The following is a 22875-nucleotide window of genomic DNA, read 5'->3' as shown; positions in this document are numbered from 1 at the left end:
ATTTATTTTATAGCTATAGTAATTAAGACTGTATGGTAATGGTGGAGGGACAGACACATAGATCAATGGAACAGAATGGAAAACCCAGAAACAGACCCACACAAATACGCCCAACTGACTTGACAAAGTTGCAATAGTAATTTGATGAAAGAGAGATAATCTTTTCAACAAATGGTGCTGGAGCAATTGAACATCCACTGGCAAAACAAAAACAAAAACAAAACAACTTTGCTCTGAGTCCTGCATTTCATACAAAAATTAACTCAAAATGAAAATGAATCACAGACTTCAGCGTAAAACAGAAAACTATAAAAATTCTAGGAAAAAAATGCAGGAGGAAATCTTCATGATTTAGGGCTAGGCAAAGCATTCTAATGCTTGTCATCAAAAGCATAAGCTCTATAAAAGGAAAAACTTAAATTGGACTTCCTCGAAATGGAAGCTCTGTGAAAGACCCTGTTAAGAGGATAAGAAGACAAGCTGCAGAGTGGGAGAAAGTATTTGCAAACCATGTATCTGACAAAAGACTATTTTCTAGAATTTACAAAGAACTCTCAAAATTCAACAGTGAAAAACCAAACAATTTAATTAGAACACGGGCAAAAGACACAAAGAGACATTTCACTGAAGAGGATATACAGATGGCAAATAAACACATGAAAATATGTTCAACATCATTAGCCATTTAGGGAAATGCAAATTAAAACCGCAATGAGATACCACTTATACATCTACCAGAATGGCTAATATAAAAAACAGCGATAGCCTCAAACAGGGAGGATGTGGAGAAACTTCATTACCCACACTTTGCTGGTGGGAATATAAAATGGCGCAGCCACTCTCAAAACCAGTTTAGCAGCTTCTTTAAAAGCTAAACATGCAACTTCCATACAGTCCAGCAGTTGCACTCCTGAGCATTTATCCCAGAGAAATGAAGACTTATATTCATATCAAAAACCTGTGCAGGAATGTTTACACACCTTTATCTGTAATAGCTCAGAACTGGAAACAACTCAGATGTCCTTCAGTGGTGAGTGGCTAATAAACTGTGATCTGTCCATACCACAGAGTACTAGTCAGCAATAGAAAGAATCAAACTACCAACACGTGCAATGACCTGGAAGAATCTTCAGAGAATTGTGCTGAGTGAGAAAATCCAATCCTAAAAAGTTACATACTGTATGATTCCATTTAAATCACATTCTTGAAATGACAAAATTAGAGAAATGGAGACCGGATTAGTGGTTACTGGGGCATAAGGAGGGAGTGAGGGCAGAAGAGATATGGGTGTGGCTGTAAAAGGGCAACATGAGGGATCCTTAGGGTGATGGGAGTTTTCTGCATGTTTACTGTATCATGTCAATATCTTGGTTGTGATATTTAACTGTCATTTTGCAAGATATTGCCAATGGGGGAAATGAAGTATCTCTCTGTATGTTTTCCTACAACTGCATGTGACTCTACAATTGTCTCAAAATAAAAAGTTTAATTTACAAAACTCAATTTTAAAACAGTGGGAAAAACCCCTAAAAACGTGTATAAACCACAAGGAAAAAAAAACCCAAAACACATAGCTCATGTCTCACCTTGGACATGTGTTTTGTTTTTTTTTCTCTCCATGTGAACTGAATAGAACAACGCTGGAGGCTTCAGCCTCCAGCAACCCCAAATGTCCATCATGTTCTGAGAAAGGCTCCGTGCCATTCGATTTCATCTCCTACACTTTCTCCTGTGTCCCACTTCTTCCTGCTGCCCCAGCACATCAAGCACGTTCCCACCTGGAGCCTGAGCTCCTGCAGCTCCCCCACTTGGAATGCTTTCCCTCCAGACCTCTGCGTGGCTGGAAGCTTTTCCTCACTTAGGTGGTTGTTCACATGCTACCAGAGACTACATCGTTGTCCAAGTTCATTTTTTTCATAGCATTTATCATGCTCTCACTCTCTTTTGCTGATGTATTTCCTTGCGTACTATGTGTCTGCCCCTCCCCTGGCCACAGTAAGTTCCATAAAGAAGGTAAAGAAGGTCCTGTCACCCCTGTAGCCTAGGAGGCACTCATGACTACAGAATGAATAAATGCCCAGAGGAGTTATGTGTGGGAGAAACGGGCCAGGAGCTCTCTTTAAATAGATGTATTTTTAAAAATGACTGTATTGTTCTACTCCTGGGGAACTCTAGAGACACTGAACCCTTTTAAAGATAAAATTTATAACTGGGGGCAAAAAAGCACATCTGCAACTAGATTTCAAGTAACGTATGACCGAGCACGAGTCACGGATGCGGAGAAGGCATCGCCTCACTTTACAGGATGGCTGTATTTCTGTGAGTTGACCATAAAGTGGATTTATTTATAGGAATTCTATATTCTTACCCACTACTCTGATAGAACCAGGTATTTGTGCCCACAGAACAGCAGACATGATTTGAACAGGAATCCGTTAGTGGAGGGAGAAGGGACAATGCTAGCTAGTTGTGTGATGCATGGCTACTCCTTTCCTCCAATAGGACACTTTCTGAAGGCAGAGCTTTGCAGCACTTTCTCACCTCTCTGAACTTCTCTGCCACCGTCTCTCTCCAGACATCTTTTGACCCCAGGAACATCACCGTGTTTGGGGACTGCTTCACTTGCCCCGACAGCCAAGGGAAATTGATCACCTCTTTGTCCCCTGTGGTCACTGTACATGGTGGTGTAATACCACATCTCACCAGTAGGGGTTACCATTGACCGCCCCCCCCCCACCCCCGCCATAAGGGCAAACTTGACTCAAGTCTTGAAAGCACCCTTCTCCCCAGACTTGCCCCGCCTCCTGACCACGCGCTGCTCCTGCCCCATCCCTGGCTCCCCCCACCCTCCAAGATCAGTACAGCTGACAGGGAGCAGGCTCTAGTCCACATCTGCCAAAGGCCCCTGGCTTCTTCCAGGCCTCCAGCTGCTACTTTCAGAGGCTATTGGCTGCCCTTTCCTGGTGGTGGCTGAGTGGGGTAAAAGGGACCTGCTGGCGTGCTAGCAATGTTCCATTTCTCAGTCTGGGTGCTGACCACACAGGTAAGTTTACCTTGTGAAAATTCATTAGGATCTATAGTTACGATCTGGGCACTTTTCTGATGTATCTCATTCTTCAAAGTGAAGTTTACTTTAAAAAATCCATAGATTAGCTTTCCTCAATACATAGGGTGCCTTAGTAATTTCTGGAACTCCGACTACAGCCCGTAGAAGAGAAAAAAACCAAACCAAACCAAAAACCAATTAGAACGCCAAGACCCTGGGAACAGACCTAGCAATGATTTTTCACTAAGGTGGTTTCTTAGGTAGTTTCAGGCCTTATTTATTTATTTTTCAAGTTGCGGGGTGAGGGGCAGGGAGAGTTTGGTTTTGAAATACTTCCAGCAGGTTTTGCTCTTTGTGGAATCACTGAGGCTCATTACCCGAGGGCTGGCACACCTCCTCCCATTTTGGGTCTCAATGGGGCCTGACATCAAGCACAAATCCAGCCCCCAGAGGCTGAGACTCTGGTGCTAATGAGAATACCTAATGGGACCCGCTCTGGACCCCAGGCCAGGTGCTCCAAGGCTCAGGGAGCAGCTGGGTGTGTTGCTGCTGCTGCTTTGCTGTGGGGCCATCCCTGCCACCTGGAGAAGGCTGCTCCCCCTCTCCACTCGTGACAGCTTGTTGGCCAAGCCTGGCAGGGGAACCCATGCTGCCCTTTTGGTTCAGAGGCCTGCCTACTTCCCTGACACTTCACAGACTCCAACTATCTTAGGACCCCCGGGTCCTGCAAAGCCTGTTGTGAAGGGGTTGCGGCATTTCCCTGTTGCTGGGAACATAGTGCCAGCAGGGATTCAGAGGCCCTTGAGGAAGGCGTGAGCCTCAAGCGCTAGGCTCATGCGATCCTCAGACCTGAAAAGCCTTCTCAGGGCCTGGCTTTCCAGGGACCTTGGCAGGGTCTGCATCCTGCCGACCTAGAGAGCTACACCCATTTCTCTGTTCCTGCTGGATTCCTAATGTCCATCCAGGCCTGCCCTGGTCTCAGCGCCTCAGTGATGCCTTCCCTGAGCATCTCACACCCCTCAGAGCCTGTGCCACCCAATTTAACATTGTTTCACAAACCACCTCAGATGTCCTTGGGGCCCATGGGTGGGCTTTAGCTCCCCATCTTTCATGCAAATTCCCCAGGCTGGAAGGTATCTTTTACTTTGTCCCACGTGCCCAAGTGCCTTGGGACATAACAGGTGTTCAGTAAAGCGGCTGCCCCATGAAAGGCTCTACAAATAGCTGTAACCAGCTGGGGTACATTTGTGCCAGCGCTGTGACTGCAGGCAGCAACCCCCCCCCCCCGCCCGCGTGGGACAGGGTCAGGCTCAGGGAGCACGGAGATCAAAGCCCCCAGCCTTTCTCTCTGCCCACAAGCACAACGGCATTAAGCCCTCGTACCTTGCTGGCTTTCAAGATCTCGAACATGAGAGGCAGGCCCTGGGTGACGAGCTCCTCCGTGTACTCTTCCTCCTGAATGGTCTTAAACTCCTTCAGCAGGCACTGAATGAGAGGCCGGCGGTGCTGCTGGAAGGCGATCCGCAAAGACTCCAGCCAGGTGTGCAGGGTCCACGGGACACCTGGAAAGGGGGCAGGTGGGGTGGGGGAGGGGAGGGCAGAAAACAACCAGAGGAGAAGGCGTGTTTTTATCTGGAAGCTGGCCTTTCCGGGGGACATTACCACATCATGAGACCAAGAGCCTGCCTTTCAATGAATAGAGCCAGTGTTGCTTATTTTTCCCCCCAAAGACCCGCAGAAGTTGAAATTAAAGGTCGTAATTCGATTCCCTTCACTATGGGTGTTTAGTTCTGCACGCTACTCATGTTATTAGGGGCTGCATTTTACAGGGTATAATCCTGTGTAGAATATTGGCATTATAACGCACACTCTTTATGCAGATTCCATCCTTCTGAGTTCTGACTTCCTTCGTCTCCATCCCCTCTACATCCGTGCCCAGAGCTTAGAGGTGGTGAAACCTCACCATCCCTGCTCTGGTCAGGGCAGGTATTTCCATCTGAATGTGAAGACACAGGAGGAATCTGCTGCCGCTCCCATGTGCAAAACAACATTTCCGTCTGCAGGCACTTCATCGGGTCTTTCTCCCTTGATAGAAGCCTCTCCAGCAGCTGACGGCTGTGATTTGCTTCTCCCCCCTCACTGTGAGACTGAGGCACTCGCTACTGTTTATAACAAGCACACGATTCAGGGGTCTCGAGCTTCAGAATCAAGCGTCACAGGCTCCCAGGGCGATGGCATAAACGTCCGCCACACTAAACGGCCACCCTCCAAGAGAGACCAGTTTCCAGAACAGCACCGGGGGCCCCTCCTTGGGGCCTCAGCCTACCCTGAGCTGCCGCAGCCTGTGTTTACAGCCCATGCTCCATCCTGCTGTTTCTGGGCCGGGGCTAGTGCCATTAGAGGGGTGAAGGCCAAGCCAGCCTGTTCCCCAGACGCACGGAGGAGATGGCTCCGGCATGGCTCACTCAAGGGAGAGCCACCCCTAACTTTTCCCGAGGGCGGCTTTGCCCCTGCAGTGGGTGCAGCCTTGCTAGGGAAGAGATGCCCTCATCCTAGCTGGTGCCGGCGGCCGCTTCATGGATTTGGGGGCTCTCAGGCAGCGATTCCCCAACCACTGGGAACCACCTGGGATGATTGTTAAATATAAAGATTTCCAGCCTTTATCCATCCAGACCCTTGAAAGCAGAGCCTCTGGGTGTAGGGCCTGGCAATCTGTATTCAGACAAGCTCCCCAGGTGATTCAAATTTCTAACTCAGGGTCCAGAGTTTGGGAATCGTGGAAAGGTGACCTGAGGATGGGACTTTGGGGCTGGCAGGATGCTGCTGTCTATGGGGATGGTGTGGGAACTTAGCCTGGAAGTGCTCCAACCAGCAAATGAGAAGTTCCCTGGGCTGCGTGGGGTGTGTGTGCGTGTGTGCGTGCACGTGTGTGTGTGTGTGTGTGTGTGTGTGTGTGTGTGTGTGTGTGACCTGGAGCTGGGCAAAGGCTCTGTGCCCAGCCTTGGGGTGTCCCCAGACTGACCTATGCTCCTGATATCAATTGTGACATCCACGTAGCCATGCTCAGCGCTGTGATACATGGCCTCCCTCAGGGCTCTGAGTTTGGCCTTGCTGTTGCGGCTGGCACACAGGGGGGGCGGGGCTGTCTCCGCCAGGTCTGTCCCCTCGGCCAGAATCTCCTCCAGGGACAGGATATCACTCTTCTCCTTCTCTGGCTGAGCGAGCAGTTTGCGGAACACATTCCTGTCAATCATAAACCCAGAGATGAAGACACTCAGAGATGGAAGGGCTGTGCCAGGGCAGGGACTAGGTAGGGGAAGTGGGGAGACCTCTCACTTGGGACAAGGGAAGGACGGGACCAATTCCGGGGTGGCGGTTTCAGAGGCCTGACCACAGGTGCTACGTTTGGTGGATGGAAGAGATGGTGGGGCAGGTCTGGCTGTGTTTCCTTGAGGACAACTTGGAGCTAAGTGCTTTCCCCAAATATCTAGAAGGTTCTAGAACCGTCTGCCTGCAGTTTCCACCCCCCCAATAGTGAATTTGCTTCACTTGGGGTTACGTGTAGTAAAATCTGATGGGGTAAATCCTGAAGGAAATGTAGACAGGAAGTAACCAAACATGAGAGGTTTTACAATTCTTTAAAATGGATTCTTCTCACTTCACAACAGGTGATAGGATGAGTGCTGACCAACCCTGGCAAAGAGTGACGTCTCTGTGATAGGAAAGCCGGTTGGGAAAGGACCAGACAAGCCAGTCTGAGTGGACGTGTGCTGCATGAAGCTGGCTGCCCAGGCCTGGTCTGCCTCTGGGTCCCACATCCAGAGATACAGTGGGTCTGGGGTAGGCTTGGGAATCTACATTTTTAACAAGCACCACTTGGGACCTCGTGGCTTTGGGCCATCCTAGCCTACCTGTGTCCGTGGGCTGCGGCCTGGCTGAAAGAGTTCATATCACCCTGGGGGGTGGTAGAAATTCCATTCCTGTACATGGTTCCTATCAGGGGGTCCGCACCACGCTCCAACAGCAAACTAACCAGCTCAAAATTTCCTGCAAGCCCAGAGAAGGGGGTTTTATAAGAGAATCAAGCAAACACACAGTCACAGACACATCAAGGGCCAGCGCGCTGGAGCCCCTTGACCGGCGTGAGCATCAGCAACTCTTACCTACGGCGGCTGCGAGCTGGAGGGGCGTTTCTGAATAGTTCTCCTCGCCATGCTCCACAGAGCCCTCCACCTTGGCCCCAGCGTCCAGGAGGAGCTGCGGAGGAAGAGTGGCCATTGAGATGTTTAAAGGACATGCATGTGAGGAGACGTCAGGAAAAGGTGGTGGAAATCAGTATGACGTCAGTGTTCCTGCCCTCCCTCTGGGTCTGTGAGCATGTGCACGGGGGAGGGCAATTGCACCTCAGAGGAAAAACCGAGAGCCTCTCGTATCTTCTAGAGCCTCAGATCACTCAAATTGTGGTCCACGGACAGTAGCATCGGCATCCCCTGGGAGCTTGTTTGAAATGCTGGCTCTGAGGCTCCACCCCAGACAGAATGGTGGGAATCTGCACTTCAGCAAGTTCTCCAAGTGATTTATATGCACATTAGAAGTTTCTAGAAGCACTGAGCTAGAAGCTCGTGGCACCAGAGTGCTGGAGGACTTCCTTTCGGGGTCGGTGACACAAAGCCTCGGAGAGTATTAGTGGGGTCTCTTAGAGCCATAGCAACTCAAGAGTTCTGAAGAACTCTTCGGGGACCACCAGGGCCAACCAGGACAAGAATCGCTTCTAGAACATCCTGGAGGGCTCTGAGGACAGCTCAGCATATGCTGAGTTTTCTGGCCAGCAAGATCAGTGAGTGAAGTGGCAGAGTGAGCTTCCAAGAGCGCTGTTGAATATGATTCCATTCTGTGCATCTCTGAGAGATCCGGGCTTCCTAAAAACAGAGATGCTGTCCATGCTGGATCTCACAGTGAACGTGCTGTCAGCACTGCTGATGTAAAATGAGGGGGAAACATCTGTCTTACCTGTTCAGGGCTACCTGAGGGCACAGCCAGGAAGGCGCTGCCTACCTGGCATTCCATGATGTGTGCACCTGCTGCAGAGAGGTGACCTGACTTCTGTTTGGCTTTGCTTGGCTATCCACTGCTCCTATTCCTGATTTAAAGGCTGGGGATACCACCGCATGTTAAGGGATGGCATCGGTGTCCACTAGGCCACCCTCTGACCCCTCCTTTCTTAGATCCCTCCACTAGGAGTGGGCTGGTCATGACATTCTACAGGCAGAAGCCAGCTCTCGGTGTGACATGTCACACACTCAACCTCCTGAAACATGACTTCGGATCTGTCTTAAGGATTCCCACGACCTAGGAAACAACGAAGGATTCCTGTGGCACTCCAACATTGCCTAGGGTTCCCTAGCACACTATTTTCTGCTCTGCATAATTCTAAGAGGCTTGGACCACGTAAAAGGAGGTGAGTTCCCGATGTACCCAAAGCTCAGCATTTATTAGGGGGTCAGATGTGGTCAGGGACCTGGATGCTGATCTCTTTTTTCCAATGAAGTAAAGTTTTAAGATCTAGAATAAACCGAGCTTAAGATCTAGAATATACTAGATGGCTATTCATTGAACACCAACTCTACAACAGCCAGAGAAGGTGCAAGCAAAACACACTTACGTGCCCAAAGGACCTCAGATGAGGACATACTCGGGGAGCTGTTTCAGAAGACACATGTGAAGACCCTACTCTAGACCTCTTGGATGGGATTCTCCATAAGTGGGATCCAAGCAAGTATCTTTTGGAACCACTCCCTTGGAGACTTGGATGTTTCTTTCCAGTGGTTGGAAACCACTAGACTCTGTGCAAACACTGGGGTCACACCTAAGGGAAGGTTCTAAGGTCTCACACCAGCCAGGTCTTATGTTCATGTTACAACAAGCAAAAATGAACAAATCCACAAAATCACAGCTCAGGCCCCACCCCCGAGCAACTGGGAACAACTTGATAAGTTTGCCACTCTGCGTGTGAGGCTGCATGTGGGTATGTGTTAAGTTCATATTGGTTAGAGCCAGGCCATATAGAGCATTACATATAATATTTTCATTCATATGATATGAATGTGCTATATTTAACTGCAATTAACCAATATGAATCTCTTAGGGAATAGGCATGCTGGGAGAGGTACAAATTTGCATAATGAAAGAGGTAAAATTAAAGGTCAGATGTGGATAGGGAAATATGTTAATACCTGAACTACAGGAATATGTCCATGCAACACAGCAAAAGTCAGAGCCGTCCAATGGCGGGTCTCAGGGTGGACGGATGGATATTTATGAGGAGTACTGACAACCTATAAACAAATTGAAGTTATTTTCAAAATGTGACCTTCACAATACTTAGACCAGCAAATCTGACCTATCTGTGGCTGGGCATGTGGGCTAGATATGTACAAAAGGTTGTCCTAGAAGGCGCCTCGGGAAACACTGGAGAGGTGGGGTAGTGACTTTATATCCTCCGTCACAATAAGGACTCCTTTTCTTCTCATCTGAAAAGAGCTGAATGGATGATTTCTGACCACCTCTAAGGAGCCTTGGAGAAGCTGTAATGGTGGCTACAATGAGCCTGTTCCCCTGCCTGTTTCCTCTTCCTGCTTAAGGGAGGGTGATGCTTCTGAGAGCTACGGGATGTCAGGTAGTGTGAGGCCACTACCATCACATCCGCATCTTTAGGGGAAATTCTTGGCAGTGGCAAAACCCATGCAAGGGGAGGTCTGCTTCGAGCTTTCAAGCCAAGCAATACCACCAGCCTTCTGATGGAGGACATCACCATCTGGTCACAGCTCACCCCACACTGTCCTCACTTCATTCTTCTGCTGGCTTCCTGGTTGACAAGGACCCTCATGCTACGGGAAACCTAGGCACAAACCTTCCCTGGGCACACCACGAATGAGCAATCTGATACTGGCCTTCCCATATTGGGACCTCAAAACACCCCAGGCCAAGAGAGAGGCTGCAGGACAGCTAAAGGTTGGGGTCCTGCAGGATTGCCACCTACATATGGCTTTTCTTCCAAACATTCCTGGGGCCATATAGCCGCGATGCCTGCTGCTTTCATAGCAGTTGATTTCACTAATCACCGGCGGGGGGAGGACCTTGAGCTGGGAGCTGTGGGATGGGCTAGAGGACCAGAGAACCCCACCAGGACCCAAAGTTGACGAGCCCTTGCAGGGATGTGCACAGTGCTTGGGGGATTCATAGCAGGAAAAAAAATCCCCAATACCTGAAATTTATAAGATCCAAAATGGTTCTGGATCCAAAACCATGTCTATTGCCTGCTTTCCTCAGATGAATATAAAGCATGCTAATTTTTTTTTTTTTTTAACCACAGTATTAAGACTACAAGAGCATCTAATTTTGAACTAAAAAAAGTTTCCTGGGGTGGCTGAGTTAGGAGTGCAGCATGTCAATCGATCTTCTCAGCCTCTGAGACTGCCAATATTAGGCTGCCGGAAGAGAGTGGGTCTTCTTTTTTTTTTTTTTTTTTTTTTTGTGAGAGTGGGTCTTAAGTCAGCATAGAACATGGTCAAAAAGTGTAATTTTACCTATTATAAGCCTTGGCGGGGGCAGGAACCAATAATAACTGAGTCCTAAATTGATGCTACTCTGTATTTATTTCTTCCAACAACTCTCTGAGATGGGTGCGATTATTCTCCCATTTTGCAAAGGGGAACACCGAGGCTCAGGAAGGTTAAACTATTTGCCCAAGCAGAAAAGCAAGTTACTAAGATGCAGCAGTTTCAGAATTTGAACCCATGTGTCAAATTCTAAAGCCTGCGGGGGGTGTGCTTTCCACTATACCACACTGCCTCATGGAAGCTTTGCAATTAGCTTTAAGACCTGTGGTTTAAACCGGCCAACCGGGTGAGCCAATCGGGATTCGGTGGGGGAGGGTGGAAGATCTGGGGGAGCTACACCTTAGCTCAGGGTACGTGGACCAACTTTGTATTTGGCAGAGGAAAGGGCTGATGGCTCAGGAGAGCTCTCTCTTCCCGACCCCAGAAGGAATGGATCAGCAAGAAGAATCAGAGATTGGGTACAGCTGAACTGAGGGAAAAGCTAGGGCTCCTTGTGGCCTCGTTGGTTGTTTTTAAATGAAAAATGTTTTGGGGCAGCTCCTTGGAGTTTGGTTGGGCTGGGGCCTCAGGATGGAGGAAATCCAACAGCTGGTCTGACCTATTTGCTGGACTGAGCACCCTCAGCGGTGGCTCTTTGGGAGATAAAGCCCCCCCCTCTTTGCTCGCCTTCCCCAGGGACTGCCAGGCCCAGGGGCCCTGCAGCCCTCTGCACCCTCACCTCCACATTCAGGTCAGCTCCGGCATCCAGCAGCATCTGAACCATTGCCTCGTCCCCGCGGACGCAGGCGTACATCAGGGGGGTCATGCCCTGCAGTGAGTTAAAAACCAGAGAATGGAGGTTTACCAGGTGGCTGTGTCACTTGACAAAACAAACGGAAAACCTTACTTGTGTGAAGAAGGCTATAACTGTACTCAAAATCCAGTATTTTAAAGTAAATGTACAGCCCTATAAGGTCATAATCCTCCATATTTTGAAAACCAAAAGGGAAGCAAGAAGGGAAACATACATTGCCTTTTTTTTGCATTTATCTTGGCTTAAGGCGGAGGATTTTTTGTTTGTCTTAGGGTGCAACAGATCTAAGAGTGTTTGCTAAAACAAGTGGCTGGTTTCAACTGAAAGCTCTTAGGAACTTTCTGGATTCTGCAATATCAGCCCTAAGCTATCTAATTGGTAAATACTGTTTCCTTGACATTTTCTCTTTCACAATATAAGTGTCATCTTTGCTCTATGTGAGCTGCTGGTCAGTGTCAAGGGAAGTTGGTGCCTCTGAGTATGACCCCAACATGACGTCGGCTTTGACATTATCATTTACAAGCAAAAGGCAAGGGAATGAGGAATGACTTTCAGGAATTCCATATCTGCCCACGATTCCTGCTTATTACAAAGTACCACAACCAACAGAAGTAAGGGATAGATTTTTCAATAAACAGTGTTGTGAAGGTGGCTATTTGGGAAAATGTTCAGGTTAGAGCCTTATCTCACACTATACACCAAAATCATTTCCAGTTTGATTAGAGATATAGAGAAAAAAATTAAAACCATAAAAGACATCTAACTGGATCCGTTTCTAGGCATAAAAGTAATGGAAGAAATCACAAAAGAAAATCATTATAGTGTTGAGGACATGCAATTGAAAACATAAACAAAATTAAGAGGTAAACAATAAATTGAGACATATTTGTCATATTGTAACAGAGGGTTATATGTCTAATATGTAAAGAGCTCTTTGAAATAAAGAAGAAAAACACTTAAGCTCTAATGAAAAACAGGCAAAAGATTAATTAAATTAAGTAAAAGATTAACAGGGTACACATAAATAGTTGGAGAGTGTGTACAAGGAAACAGTCTCTGGGAAAGTAACTTGAGATCAAAAACTTTAAGATAAGTTGATGCATTTGAGTGACTATTTCCACTTAAAAAAAAGTTCCCTAATGAAATAATCAGAGATTTGAACAAAGGTTTGTGTAAGTATATGTAGCTCAGCATTACTGATATAAGTAATTAGAAACAATCTAAGTATTCAACAACTGAGGTATGGTTCACTGAACAAATAATATGACCATTTTATGTGGCCATTAAGAGTCAGTTAAAAAAAGAATATTTAATGATACTGCAAAGTATCTTTAATACAAAATATGAAAACCAGAAAGATAATAAAGCCTTGTTCTTAAAAAATAATGTGTGTGTGTGTGTGTGTGTGTGTGTGTATGCGTGTGTGTGTGTATTACGGCTCCTTTGTGTTGCTCAAGAAAATTATTAGCTGTTATCCCTTCCCTGGAACTTGCTGCATGAGCTGCCCACGTGAGAAGCAATTCCATTTGTCCTTTGTGACTTTCCATCTGGGGCTCACATTGAAAGCTGCTGTTTGTTTTCTCCATCCGTGACATCTTCACCCACCCAGGGTGTCTCCCTGATAGATACACAAGCCTCTCACTGTACCTGTTTCAGTGGTTTGGGGGATGGCTGCCTGTCTCTGAGGTGTCTCCTAGGGTCCCTCAGAATGACTTTTGTGTATCTTAAACACACCCTGAAAGTTTGGTGAAAATCTGCTTGGATTTGTTCTGTGGTGCAGAGAACTAATTTTAACCATGCTGGAAAAAGGGCTTGAAGGACACAAGCTAAATATAAATGATGGTGGATGATGATGGTATGATTTCCTTTCTGGAATAGGTCTGTTTTTCTCTATTTTCCATTTCAGCTGCAAGGATCACGTGCAACTTCTGTACAGATGAACAAGGATATTTTTATAAGATATTTTAAAAACTTAAAAAAAAAAAACACCACCACCACAATCACCCTACGTCACCAGAAGGGGGAGCCTCTGTCCAGTGCCTGCTGTTTCCATCCTGCCCTGGGGCAGGGCACATGGTGGAGGTGGGGTGCCTGTTCAGACACTCCGGGGACCCTGTACCTGTTCGCTCATGGTGTTGATCCCATCGGGCCCCAGGAGAGACACTGCCTGCTTCACCAGGTCCGTCCGCCCACAGTTCAGCATCCGGAAACCCAGGTCCTGCTTAAACTTGGCTTCGATGGCCACTGCGTCCAGCTTCCGAGAAGCGCAAAAGCAGTCGTCGGCCCTAAGGAAGGGAGAGATGGTCAGGTGTGTGCAGCATCTTCGCCAGGACCGGCTCTCGAGTTAGGAAGCACCGAGGAGACTTTCCATTTGCTTTTCATGTCAATTGCTTGTTTCTGGGCTCCAGTTAGAATATGGTTATCTCTTGATCCTTGTCCTTTATAACTGCTGCTTATCTGTCTTCTCTCTCCTCTGCTCCCACAGCATACTGAGCTAAGAATAATAATGGCTAATATTTACTGACTGTTCACTATGGTTAAACTCTTTACATGAGTTAATTCGTTTACTCCCCACATAACCCTAAGAGGTAAGTACTATCATTACCCTCTCTTTTAACCATGGGAAACAGACACAGATAAGGGACTTGCCCAAGGCCACAGCAAAAAGCAGTGAGCTGGGATGTAAGCCCAAGGCAGTCTGTGGAGAGCTGACCTGGGTATATACTGTGTCCCCCTGTCCCCCCATCACAGCATATACTATTTGCCTCTTTCCTTGTCTGACTTCCCCTCCAGGCTGGGGACTTCTGAGAGCAGGGACCTTGTCCAGCAAGTCTCTGCATCACAGTCCAGACAGCACCCAGCACGCGGAGGTGTTAAAAACGTTAGCCGAGTGAACACAGGATGGCTGGAATCTCTACTTTCAAAGTGGAAGCAGGGCGGAGACCTGGCAAGATGAAATAAGAGTACTAGTGGTGAGATGCTTTGGAAACTAACCGAGCCAGTTGGGCGAAGTGAGCCAGGTTAGGGAAGGGTGGGGAGGAGAATCAAGGAATTCAAGAAGGGGATACAAACTACGCTTGCAAAGGATGTTGCTTCCTTCTTATGGTGAATTGTCAAATCAAATCACCAAGCATTTACTGAGCACCTGTTTGCAAGAGGCGCACAATGCCTGGAAGGGGAGAGGGCACAGGCCCTGGCAACCATAATGCCATGTGGCAATTGCAGTGATTGAGGTGTTCAGAGACACACACCAAACAGAGCCTTCCTGGGGAAGGTGACCCCTGAGCTTTGTCTTTTTTTAAATATATATCTTTATTGGAGTATAATTGCTTTACAATGTTGTGTTAGTTTCTGCCGTACAACAAAGTGAATCAGCTACATGTATACATATATCCCCATATCCCCTCCCTCTTGAGCCTCCCTCCCACTCTCCCTATCCAACCCCTCTAGGTCATCACAAAGCATCGAGCTGATCTCCCCGTGCTATGCGGCTGCTTCCCACTAGCTGTCTATTTTACATTTGGTAGCGTACATATGTCCATGCTACTCTCTCACTTCATCCCAGCTTCCCCTTCCCCCACCTGTGTCCTCAAGTCCGTTCTCTACGTCTCCGTCTTTATTCCTGCCTCGCCACCAGGTTCATCAGTACCGTTTTTTTTAGATTCCATACATGTGCATTAGCATACGGTATTTGTTTTTCTCTTTCTGACTTACTTCACTCTGTATGACAGATTGAACTGTGTCTTAAATAAGGAGAGAGAGGGACAGAGGGTAGGAGAACTTGGAGCAGGGCTTGCATGAGCAAAGGTATGGACACGAGACATGGCGGGCTCTGAGAGCTAACTATGGAGGTTTTAGTGTTTCTGGGGCATAAACTTCCAGGCAGAGGGCCAGAAGCTGAGGGTGGGGAACTTTACTTAATCCTAAGACTTTATCCGTAAGAGCCACTGAAGGTTTCTAAGCAGGCAGGGGAGTGATACGGTTGGATGGCCAACTCTGGGAGACCGTGGAGGATGGATTTGAGGGGAGCTGACCCTAGAGGTGGGGAGATGTTAGTGCTAAAAGAAACAGCCAAACAGAAAGAAGTCACTGCCCAAGTGTGAAGTGACAAGGGGCTGAGTGAAGGCAGTGGGTGCTGGGACGGAGCAGAGGACAAGGATTCCGTCTTTTCTACGAGCAGGTGCCCATTTCTCAGGTGATGGCCCTTGTCCTCAGGCTGGTGAGCTACACGCCCTGCATCATCAGGAGTCTGTGCGGTCCCGGACCCCTTCATATTCCTGCTCTTTGCTAATGCTGGGCATGGATACCCAGGAAAGGAGCCAGGGCTCCAGAATTCCTGGTTCCACTCCTGCCTCTAAATAACCCACTTTCTGGTGTGAGGAAGGGTTAAGTTTGCCAGGGAACTAGCTTCTTGTTAATCCTTGAAGGAAATGAGACGGACTGTTGTTCTGAAAGTTTATGGCACTAAGGCTCCTCAGTACGGCTAGGATCTGGGGCAGAGGACCTGAGGGATGAAGAACAGAGGGAACCTTAGGAATCAAGTGGGATGGGTGTGCCCTTGACCCTTCACTGGGTTCCTGACCTATCATTCATCTCAGCTGGCAAAGGAGCCTTGGAGGAAGGCTGTCCGGAAATAGGAACACAGTCACAGGAGATGTTAGGGCTCTTAGAGGACCAGAGGGCGCTGATGCAGTGACGATGGAATCCAGAGAAAGAGGAAGCTTGGTGTTGACGTGGGGTCTAATCTGCATACATGCTTCAGGAACCGCGTGTCAGGCCAGGCCATCCGAGGGCTTGTTTGTATGACAGCCCTGGGAGGAACTAAGAAAGGTATTTAGGAGACTTGGACCTGGACCCTGGACTCCAGGATTAGACCTTTTCATGGCAGGTCGAGGAGCCAAGACTACCTCAGTTGGAAGACTCTCCGAGGAAGCCTGAGAGCTCTCCAGGTGTGGGTAGGGGAGGGCTGAAGACTTCGGGTCTGGCTTTAGACCATGGCATCAGCACCCAAGATGTGAACTTCTAAGGACACAAAATGGGGCTGTGCCCTAGGGCTTCTTGGTCCAGTTCATGGTTTGGACTTGGGATTCTTACAGCTACGGTGGCCAGATTTAGCAAATAAATATACTTTAGCAAATACTGAGTGACACAAACTTATACTAGAACATTATTCACTGTTTATCTGAAATTGAAAGTTAACTTAAAAAAAAAATCTGGGAAAGGGCAGAGCCACGTGCCATGATTTGAAAAGAACACACGGTGAGATCATGGATCCCACTGAATGTAGACAGCACCTATCTCCAGGGGAAGAGGGGAGGTGCTTGGTGTGGCAGTGGGCTTCATCTAAGGGACCCATGTTCCCCCAAAACTGGTTAAGGCAGATGCTTCAGGCAAAATGAACACAACAGAGAGAAGAAGGTGAGAGCAACAGGGTGAGATCCTGCGGCACACATTACAGAGGCTTCCGGAGAGGGAGAGATGGGGGCCTGCAGGTGTCACACCGAGGTGTCTGGAGCCTTGATGGGGGTGTGTGTGTGCAAATCTTGGGGAGGTAACTGATTTGACTAATTGGAAGGGAAACCTTTCTTCTAACAGACCACTAACTAATTCTGGAAGAGGTTGCTTTGTGAAATCAAGAGCCTCCTTCTTGGGGAGCAAAGATGCTGTGAATCGTCACCGTCACTGAATTTGCAATTTCCTCTCTCCTGTCTGTGTCCAAGCCCCTTCTGCTCTCTTCAATGCCCGATTGACTCTCTCAAATAAGCATCTTTTCCGGAATCACGCTAAATTCCATGTGACTGGATGAGGGTTACTGTGGCACATCCTGTGTGTGGGCACCAGGAGGGGAGGTTATGGAGGAGAGACACAGACCCTACCCCGTGTTCACGGAGCTCCCAGACTGGTAAAGCGATAATCCCTGGAACAGCAGGAGAAGCGTTTACCAGCTACAGAGGTCCTTGATTTTAATTAGAAAGAGAGAAATGGCAAGAAAATTACTGTCACTGAGATGATGGTGATGATGATGGTAATTGTTGTTATAGGAATCCAACGCTTATTGAATACTGACTATTGAAATCTAAGCTCTTCCCACGTATTAACTCATACGGTCAGTACAACAAGCCCACAATGTAGGTGATATTGGGAGCCCCGTTCCAGAGATGAGGAAACTGTCCAAGTCACAGGGCTGGTAAGTGGCGAGCCAGGATTTGACCTGGCTGATCTGAGACCCCAGCCTGACACTGGCACTTCTCCATCATGCTGGCATACCCACATATACAACCGTCTACTGGACCAAACTGCTTGGATGGCTCTCAGACCCTCAAATTGGGCCCGTCCAGAATGGAGGTTTTTATGTCCATCCCCACCCTCCATCCTTGTCCTCCAGTCGTCCCATCTCCGTAAATGGTACCACCGTCCACCCAGGCGCTCAGGCCAGAGCCTTCTCTCATGCCCATATTCATTCCGTCAGCTGTTAATGTTCCCACCCAAATCCCAAATCCGCCCGCTTCTCTCCACCTCCACCACCCGTACCCTGCTTCTAAACACCAGCATCTTTTTTTTTTTAATTGGGGTATGGTTGTTTTACAACGTTGTGTTAGTTTCTACCATACAGCGAAGTGGAGTCCCCTGGGCTATACAGCAGGTTCTTATTAGTTAACTCTTTTATACATATTAGTGTATATATGTCAATCTCAATCTCCCAATTCATCCCACCTACCCACCCCTGCTTTCCCCCCTTGGTGTCCATACAACACCAGCATCTCTTGCCTAGAGGTCATAATTTCAGTCCTATTAAAGTGCTCATAATGCAGAGACTTTCAGGTCTGGGCATATTTTAATTCTTAGGCCTGTGATATCCTAGACAGCTGCTGACAAACAAGGACTGCCTTGCACCAAGCATAGGCGTAAGAATTTGTTATGACAAATTCTCATGACAGTGCTTTGGCTTGGGTCATTAGCAGGGGAGGGTTGGGAAGGGACAGTTGTTTAGACTTTTATATATTGGAAAGTTGTATTTTGAAATGCTTTAATAAAAGTTTTCTGTGTGAGGGACATCCCTGGTGGCACAGTGGTTAAGAATTCGCCTGCCAATGCAGGGGACACGGGTTCAATCCCTGGGCTGGGAAGATCCCACATGCTGTGGAGCAACTAAGCCCATGTGCCATAACTACTGAGCCCACATGCCACAACTACTGAAGCCCACGCGCCTAGAATCCGTGCTCCACAACATGAGAAGCCCATGCACCACAACGAAGAGTAGCCCCTGCTCGCCACAACTAGAGAAAGCCCGTGCACAGCAACGAAGACCCAACGCAGCCAAAAAATAAATAAATAAAATAAATTTTAAAGAAGTTTTCCGTGTGATTTCACTCTTCTCTCTATCCAAACCAGTCTCTTACACAAGGTGAGAGTGAGCTTAAAACGTCTATAAGGGGAATTCCCTGGTGGTCCAGTGGTTATGACTCTGCGCTCTCACTGCCGAGGGCCCGGGTTCAATCCCTGGTCAGGGAACTAAGATCCCACAAGCCATGGAGCATGGCCAAGGAAAAAAAGTCTATAGGACCATGTTCTGCCTCTGCTTAACACCTTTCAATGCCTTCCCATGTACTGAGAATAGAATCCAGCTCTCCACGCATGGCCTGCCGGGCTCTGGGGTACTGGCCCGGCCCTGCTCTCCAGCACTTCCCTGCCTCCTTCACTCTGTATGAGCAATTCTCCTCTCTCTTCTGTACCTTCAGCTGGTCAACGCCTGTCCTGCCCGGAGGACTTTACTCCTGCTGTTCCCCCTGGCTAGAATGCCCTTCCCCTGGCTCTTTGCAGGGCTGACTCCTTCTCTCCCCTCAAGTGTGAGCTTGGAGGTCATGTCCAAAGGATGTCTTCTCTGACCATCTAAAGGGGGTAAGTTTCTCCCCTATCTCTGTACACCTTGGCTCCAGGTCAATTTCATCTGTCTCCTTCTTGGCACCTTTCAAAGTCTGTGACTATTTTATTAATTTATTTTTTCACTTGTAAAAAGCTTGTTTTTTGGGTTTTTTTCCATGAGAATGTCAGCCTCCTGGGGGCAGGACCACATCTACCTTATTGTCTGTTGTATCCCCAACAGTGCCTGAAGCATAATGGCATTAACAGATGTGTGATCCACGCACAACCCACTGTTCATTCTTGAGAGCAGACCCCAGGAAACGTCTGTTCATCAAGAATCCCTCGGCCATACAAAGTAAGTAATGGTTCTGGTTACTGAATTCTGCCAGCCAATGCAGGCCAGCAAACTGAAACAGGTAAGAAACATTTTCCATAGCGGTATGTGAAAATGTGGCTTTCTGTTCAACTGGGTTTGTTAGAAAATTTAACTCTGCAAAGTCTTAATTCCTGCAGCCTTCTTGCAGACACGACTCAGAGCTCCATTTACTCTTTCTGGAAAGTCTCTGAGGGATCTGCCCCGGAAGACCAGCAGGTTCCCCGTGGCCTGGACAAATGAGCATGCCTGCCTAAGTACAGGACTTAGTTATGTAGAAATCTATTAAGCCAGTCACCTGGGGCTTCACTAGAAGGTGATCAACTTTGTGGTTTTTCCCTCTGAGTGGCTTTCAATGATGCCATAAAAAAATCTGATCAATTTAAGTAAGAGTGGTCAGCTACCAAGGTGGTCAATTTCTCTGATTTCTCAAGAACCCCGGCCCCAAGAGACTGGTTCAATATTTCCCACTACTTCAGGAACATGACTTCAGAAAGATGTTTTCCAGGAGGCCTGCAGGCCTGAGGACAGCAGTGATTGCACTGCCTTTTCTCCCCCGGGGAAGGAGGCGGCGTTGAGGTGAGAGCTGATACATTCTGCTGATATCTTGATGCAGTCCAAGTGACAAATGCAAGCTGGTGAGGCCTCAGACACATTTTATTCACTTATGAATTTTAAAAGCTAGCACAGAAGTTACGAGCATGAACTCTGGTTTTCCCAGCTCTACTGTTTAGCAGCTATGTGACCTTGGGGCAAGTTATTTAACCTCTGTGTTATTCAGTTTTCTCATCTGTAAAATGAGCTTTTAGTAACGATACCTTCCTTGTAGGATTTTGGGTGTGGATTAAATGAGATAAGCCATGTACAGTGTGTGGAAGAGAACAGAGCTTGGCACACAGCTCTCATTAAATGTTAGAGAACTCATACCATAATCATTATTACAAATCACAAAGCAAGGTGCAGACTGGAGAAAATACACTGTATTTCAAAGAAGCAAATGCAGAGACACAGAGACTAAAGAATGTTTTAGGAATAGCACTTCTTAAGGTCTCAGATTAGACACTGTATTTAACAAATTCTACCAGAATAAAGGCGGTCCTTTTCCTAGTGGGGAAACCATGCCCCCAGAAGGGCTGTCACTCCTGTCCTGTATGCTTCTGCAAGCAAACTGTAAATGATGACAGAGGTTGGGGAGGGAGGGGGGAATGGGAGTCACACTTGATGAAAGCACAGTGTCTGGAACAGTTCAACAGCAAGAAAAGCCAGAGCCTCTCAGGATGCTATGGGCCTGCCCAGCCAGGCTCCCACACCCTCTTTCCTCCTCCACCACCAGGACCAATCCTGACTCCGCTGGTACGAGAAGGTAACCTGCAGCTCCCAGGATCCCTGAGCTCCAGTGGAACTCTGCTAAGCCCGTCCCCCAGGGTGTGCGCTCAGAAGCCAGACTGCCTGGGTTCACTGCTTGGCTCTGCCCTCACTCCCTGGGTAATGCTGCACAGGTTACTCAATCTCCTTTATTTTTCTCCTCTGTAAAATAGGGACACTAACATTACATGTTTTACTTATCCAACAAAGACTTAGAAAGCAATGACCATGGACCAGGCATATTGTAAGGTTTTTTTTTTTTTACAAATATTGACTTGTTTAACTCTCATGATATCCCTATGAGGAAAGCATTATTATTACTAACCTATTTTACAGATAAGGAAAATGAGGCACAGAGAGGTTAATTAATTTGCTCATTGTCACACAGCTAATAAGGAGGAGTCAGGATGTGAACTGAGACAGTCTGGATCCGGGGTCAGTCCCACTGACTAGTCCGTACTGCTCAGTTCTTAGTGATGTGCTGGCAACCACTGGGCTTCCAAAGGGACTCCTCATGACCCTGGGATCTGAACTCCAAAAGGCCTAAGCAGTTCCCATAACCATGACTTTCTCATCAGTAATAAAAAAAGCTACTCTTCACTGCACGCTCATTATATGCCAAGCGCTGTACAAAGTGCTTGGTTCCCACCACTTCAATGGATTCTCTCCTTGAAGGAACTGCTGGAAGCTGAAGCCCAGGTTTGAGTGTCTGACACCAAAGCCTGTGCACCTACACATCAGGCAGAGCCCAGGCCCCAGCACCAGAGTCCACATCCCTGTTTGGCCTCTTACTTGCTATCTTGGGCAGGTAGCTTAACCTCTCTAAGCCTCTGTCTCTCTATCTGCAAAGCAGGCTTGACAACACCAGTACTTAACGTCTATATCTGCAATGAGGATTAAAGGAGATGATACTTTCGAACCACTCAGCACAGTGTGTGATCATAATTGCCTGATACATGGGATGCATATTTATTATGATACTATTATTTTATAACTGCAGGTCCTCTTTCTAGGGATTTAATCAGGCCATCTGGAATCTCCCCTTTCCCCCTTCCCCCTCCCCCATCCTCCAACCACACAATCCTCCAGTCCCAGGGCAGGTCTTTCCTTGGCCCCCGAGGCGATTTCCAGCTATCCCAGAGCCCGGCCCCCCAGAGCCCAGCCCTCCCTGCAGCCTCGTGTTTGCTGGGCCTTGTGAAAGCTCTGCGGTTTCTCTCATGGCTTCTCACTTCCCTTTCCCCGTGTTTCTATTCTTGTTCATCAAGGTCTCGCCAGCAGGCTGGCAACCTGAGACAGAGCAACTTTCGAGACCCCTCTCAGAGGCAGTGGCCTGGGGTAAATATTTAGTAAATATTTAGTAAATATTTACAGTTTCCCAACACACTATAGTTAATATAATACTACTACTACTAACTGACATTTATAGATAGCTTTCCACATGCTAAGCATTTCACATGTAATAACACATCTCATCCTCAACATGGCCCTCAAAACTGGGCACTGTTCTTTTCATTTTACAGATGAAAAAACAGAGGCGTGGAGGTTATGTCACCCGCCCAAGGTCACACAGCTTGTAGGTGGCAAGGCCTGGTTCAACCCAGGTGGTCTGACTCCTGAGCCCATGCTCACTTCCTGCCAAAACCGTTAAACCCAAAAGGCAGGTTTCCACATGCCCATTTCACAGGTGAGGAAACAGAGACCGAGAGGCATTAAGTAACCTGCCCCAAAGTCACTTGGCTCTTCTATCTCCAAGTCACCAGACCTGTCTCGTCACAAAGTTAGGCCTAAGTAAGACTCGGGTTGGTGAGGAGTCCCA

At 47.7% G+C, this 22875-nt stretch overlaps 1 protein-coding gene across 6 annotated transcripts in view; it reads right to left on the bottom strand.

Moving 5' to 3' along the window:
* The window catches only part of ABTB3 (ankyrin repeat and BTB domain containing 3), a 312674-nt gene that overhangs the window by 40084 nt on the left and 249715 nt on the right, over positions 1–22875 (bottom strand). For 4 of the 6 annotated variants that reach the window (XM_089921233.1, XM_089921232.1, XM_022599914.3 and 1 more), the window contains 7 exons: positions 13578–13743; positions 11384–11473; positions 9280–9381; positions 7210–7303; positions 6958–7093; positions 6069–6289; positions 4430–4608 (listed from right to left, as the gene is read on the bottom strand). In XM_089921233.1, coding sequence (XP_089777359.1) covers positions 4430–4608; positions 6069–6289; positions 6958–7093; positions 7210–7303; positions 9280–9381; positions 11384–11473; positions 13578–13743 — 988 coding nt within the window. The remainder of the gene's footprint in view (positions 1–4429; positions 4609–6068; positions 6290–6957; positions 7094–7209; positions 7304–9279; positions 9382–11383; positions 11474–13577; positions 13744–22875) is intronic. The other 2 variants (XM_089921234.1, XM_022599915.3) reach the window with 1 other exon arrangement.

Source organism: Delphinapterus leucas, chromosome 11 (genome assembly GCF_059928025.1).
Source record: "Delphinapterus leucas isolate spDelLeu-1000000601 "Yukka" chromosome 11, BTC_Dleu_Yukka2, whole genome shotgun sequence".
Taxonomy (NCBI): Eukaryota; Metazoa; Chordata; class Mammalia; order Artiodactyla; family Monodontidae; genus Delphinapterus; species Delphinapterus leucas.
Note: the sequence above shows the minus strand (reverse complement) of the source record. Positions and strands in the feature narration are given on the sequence as shown.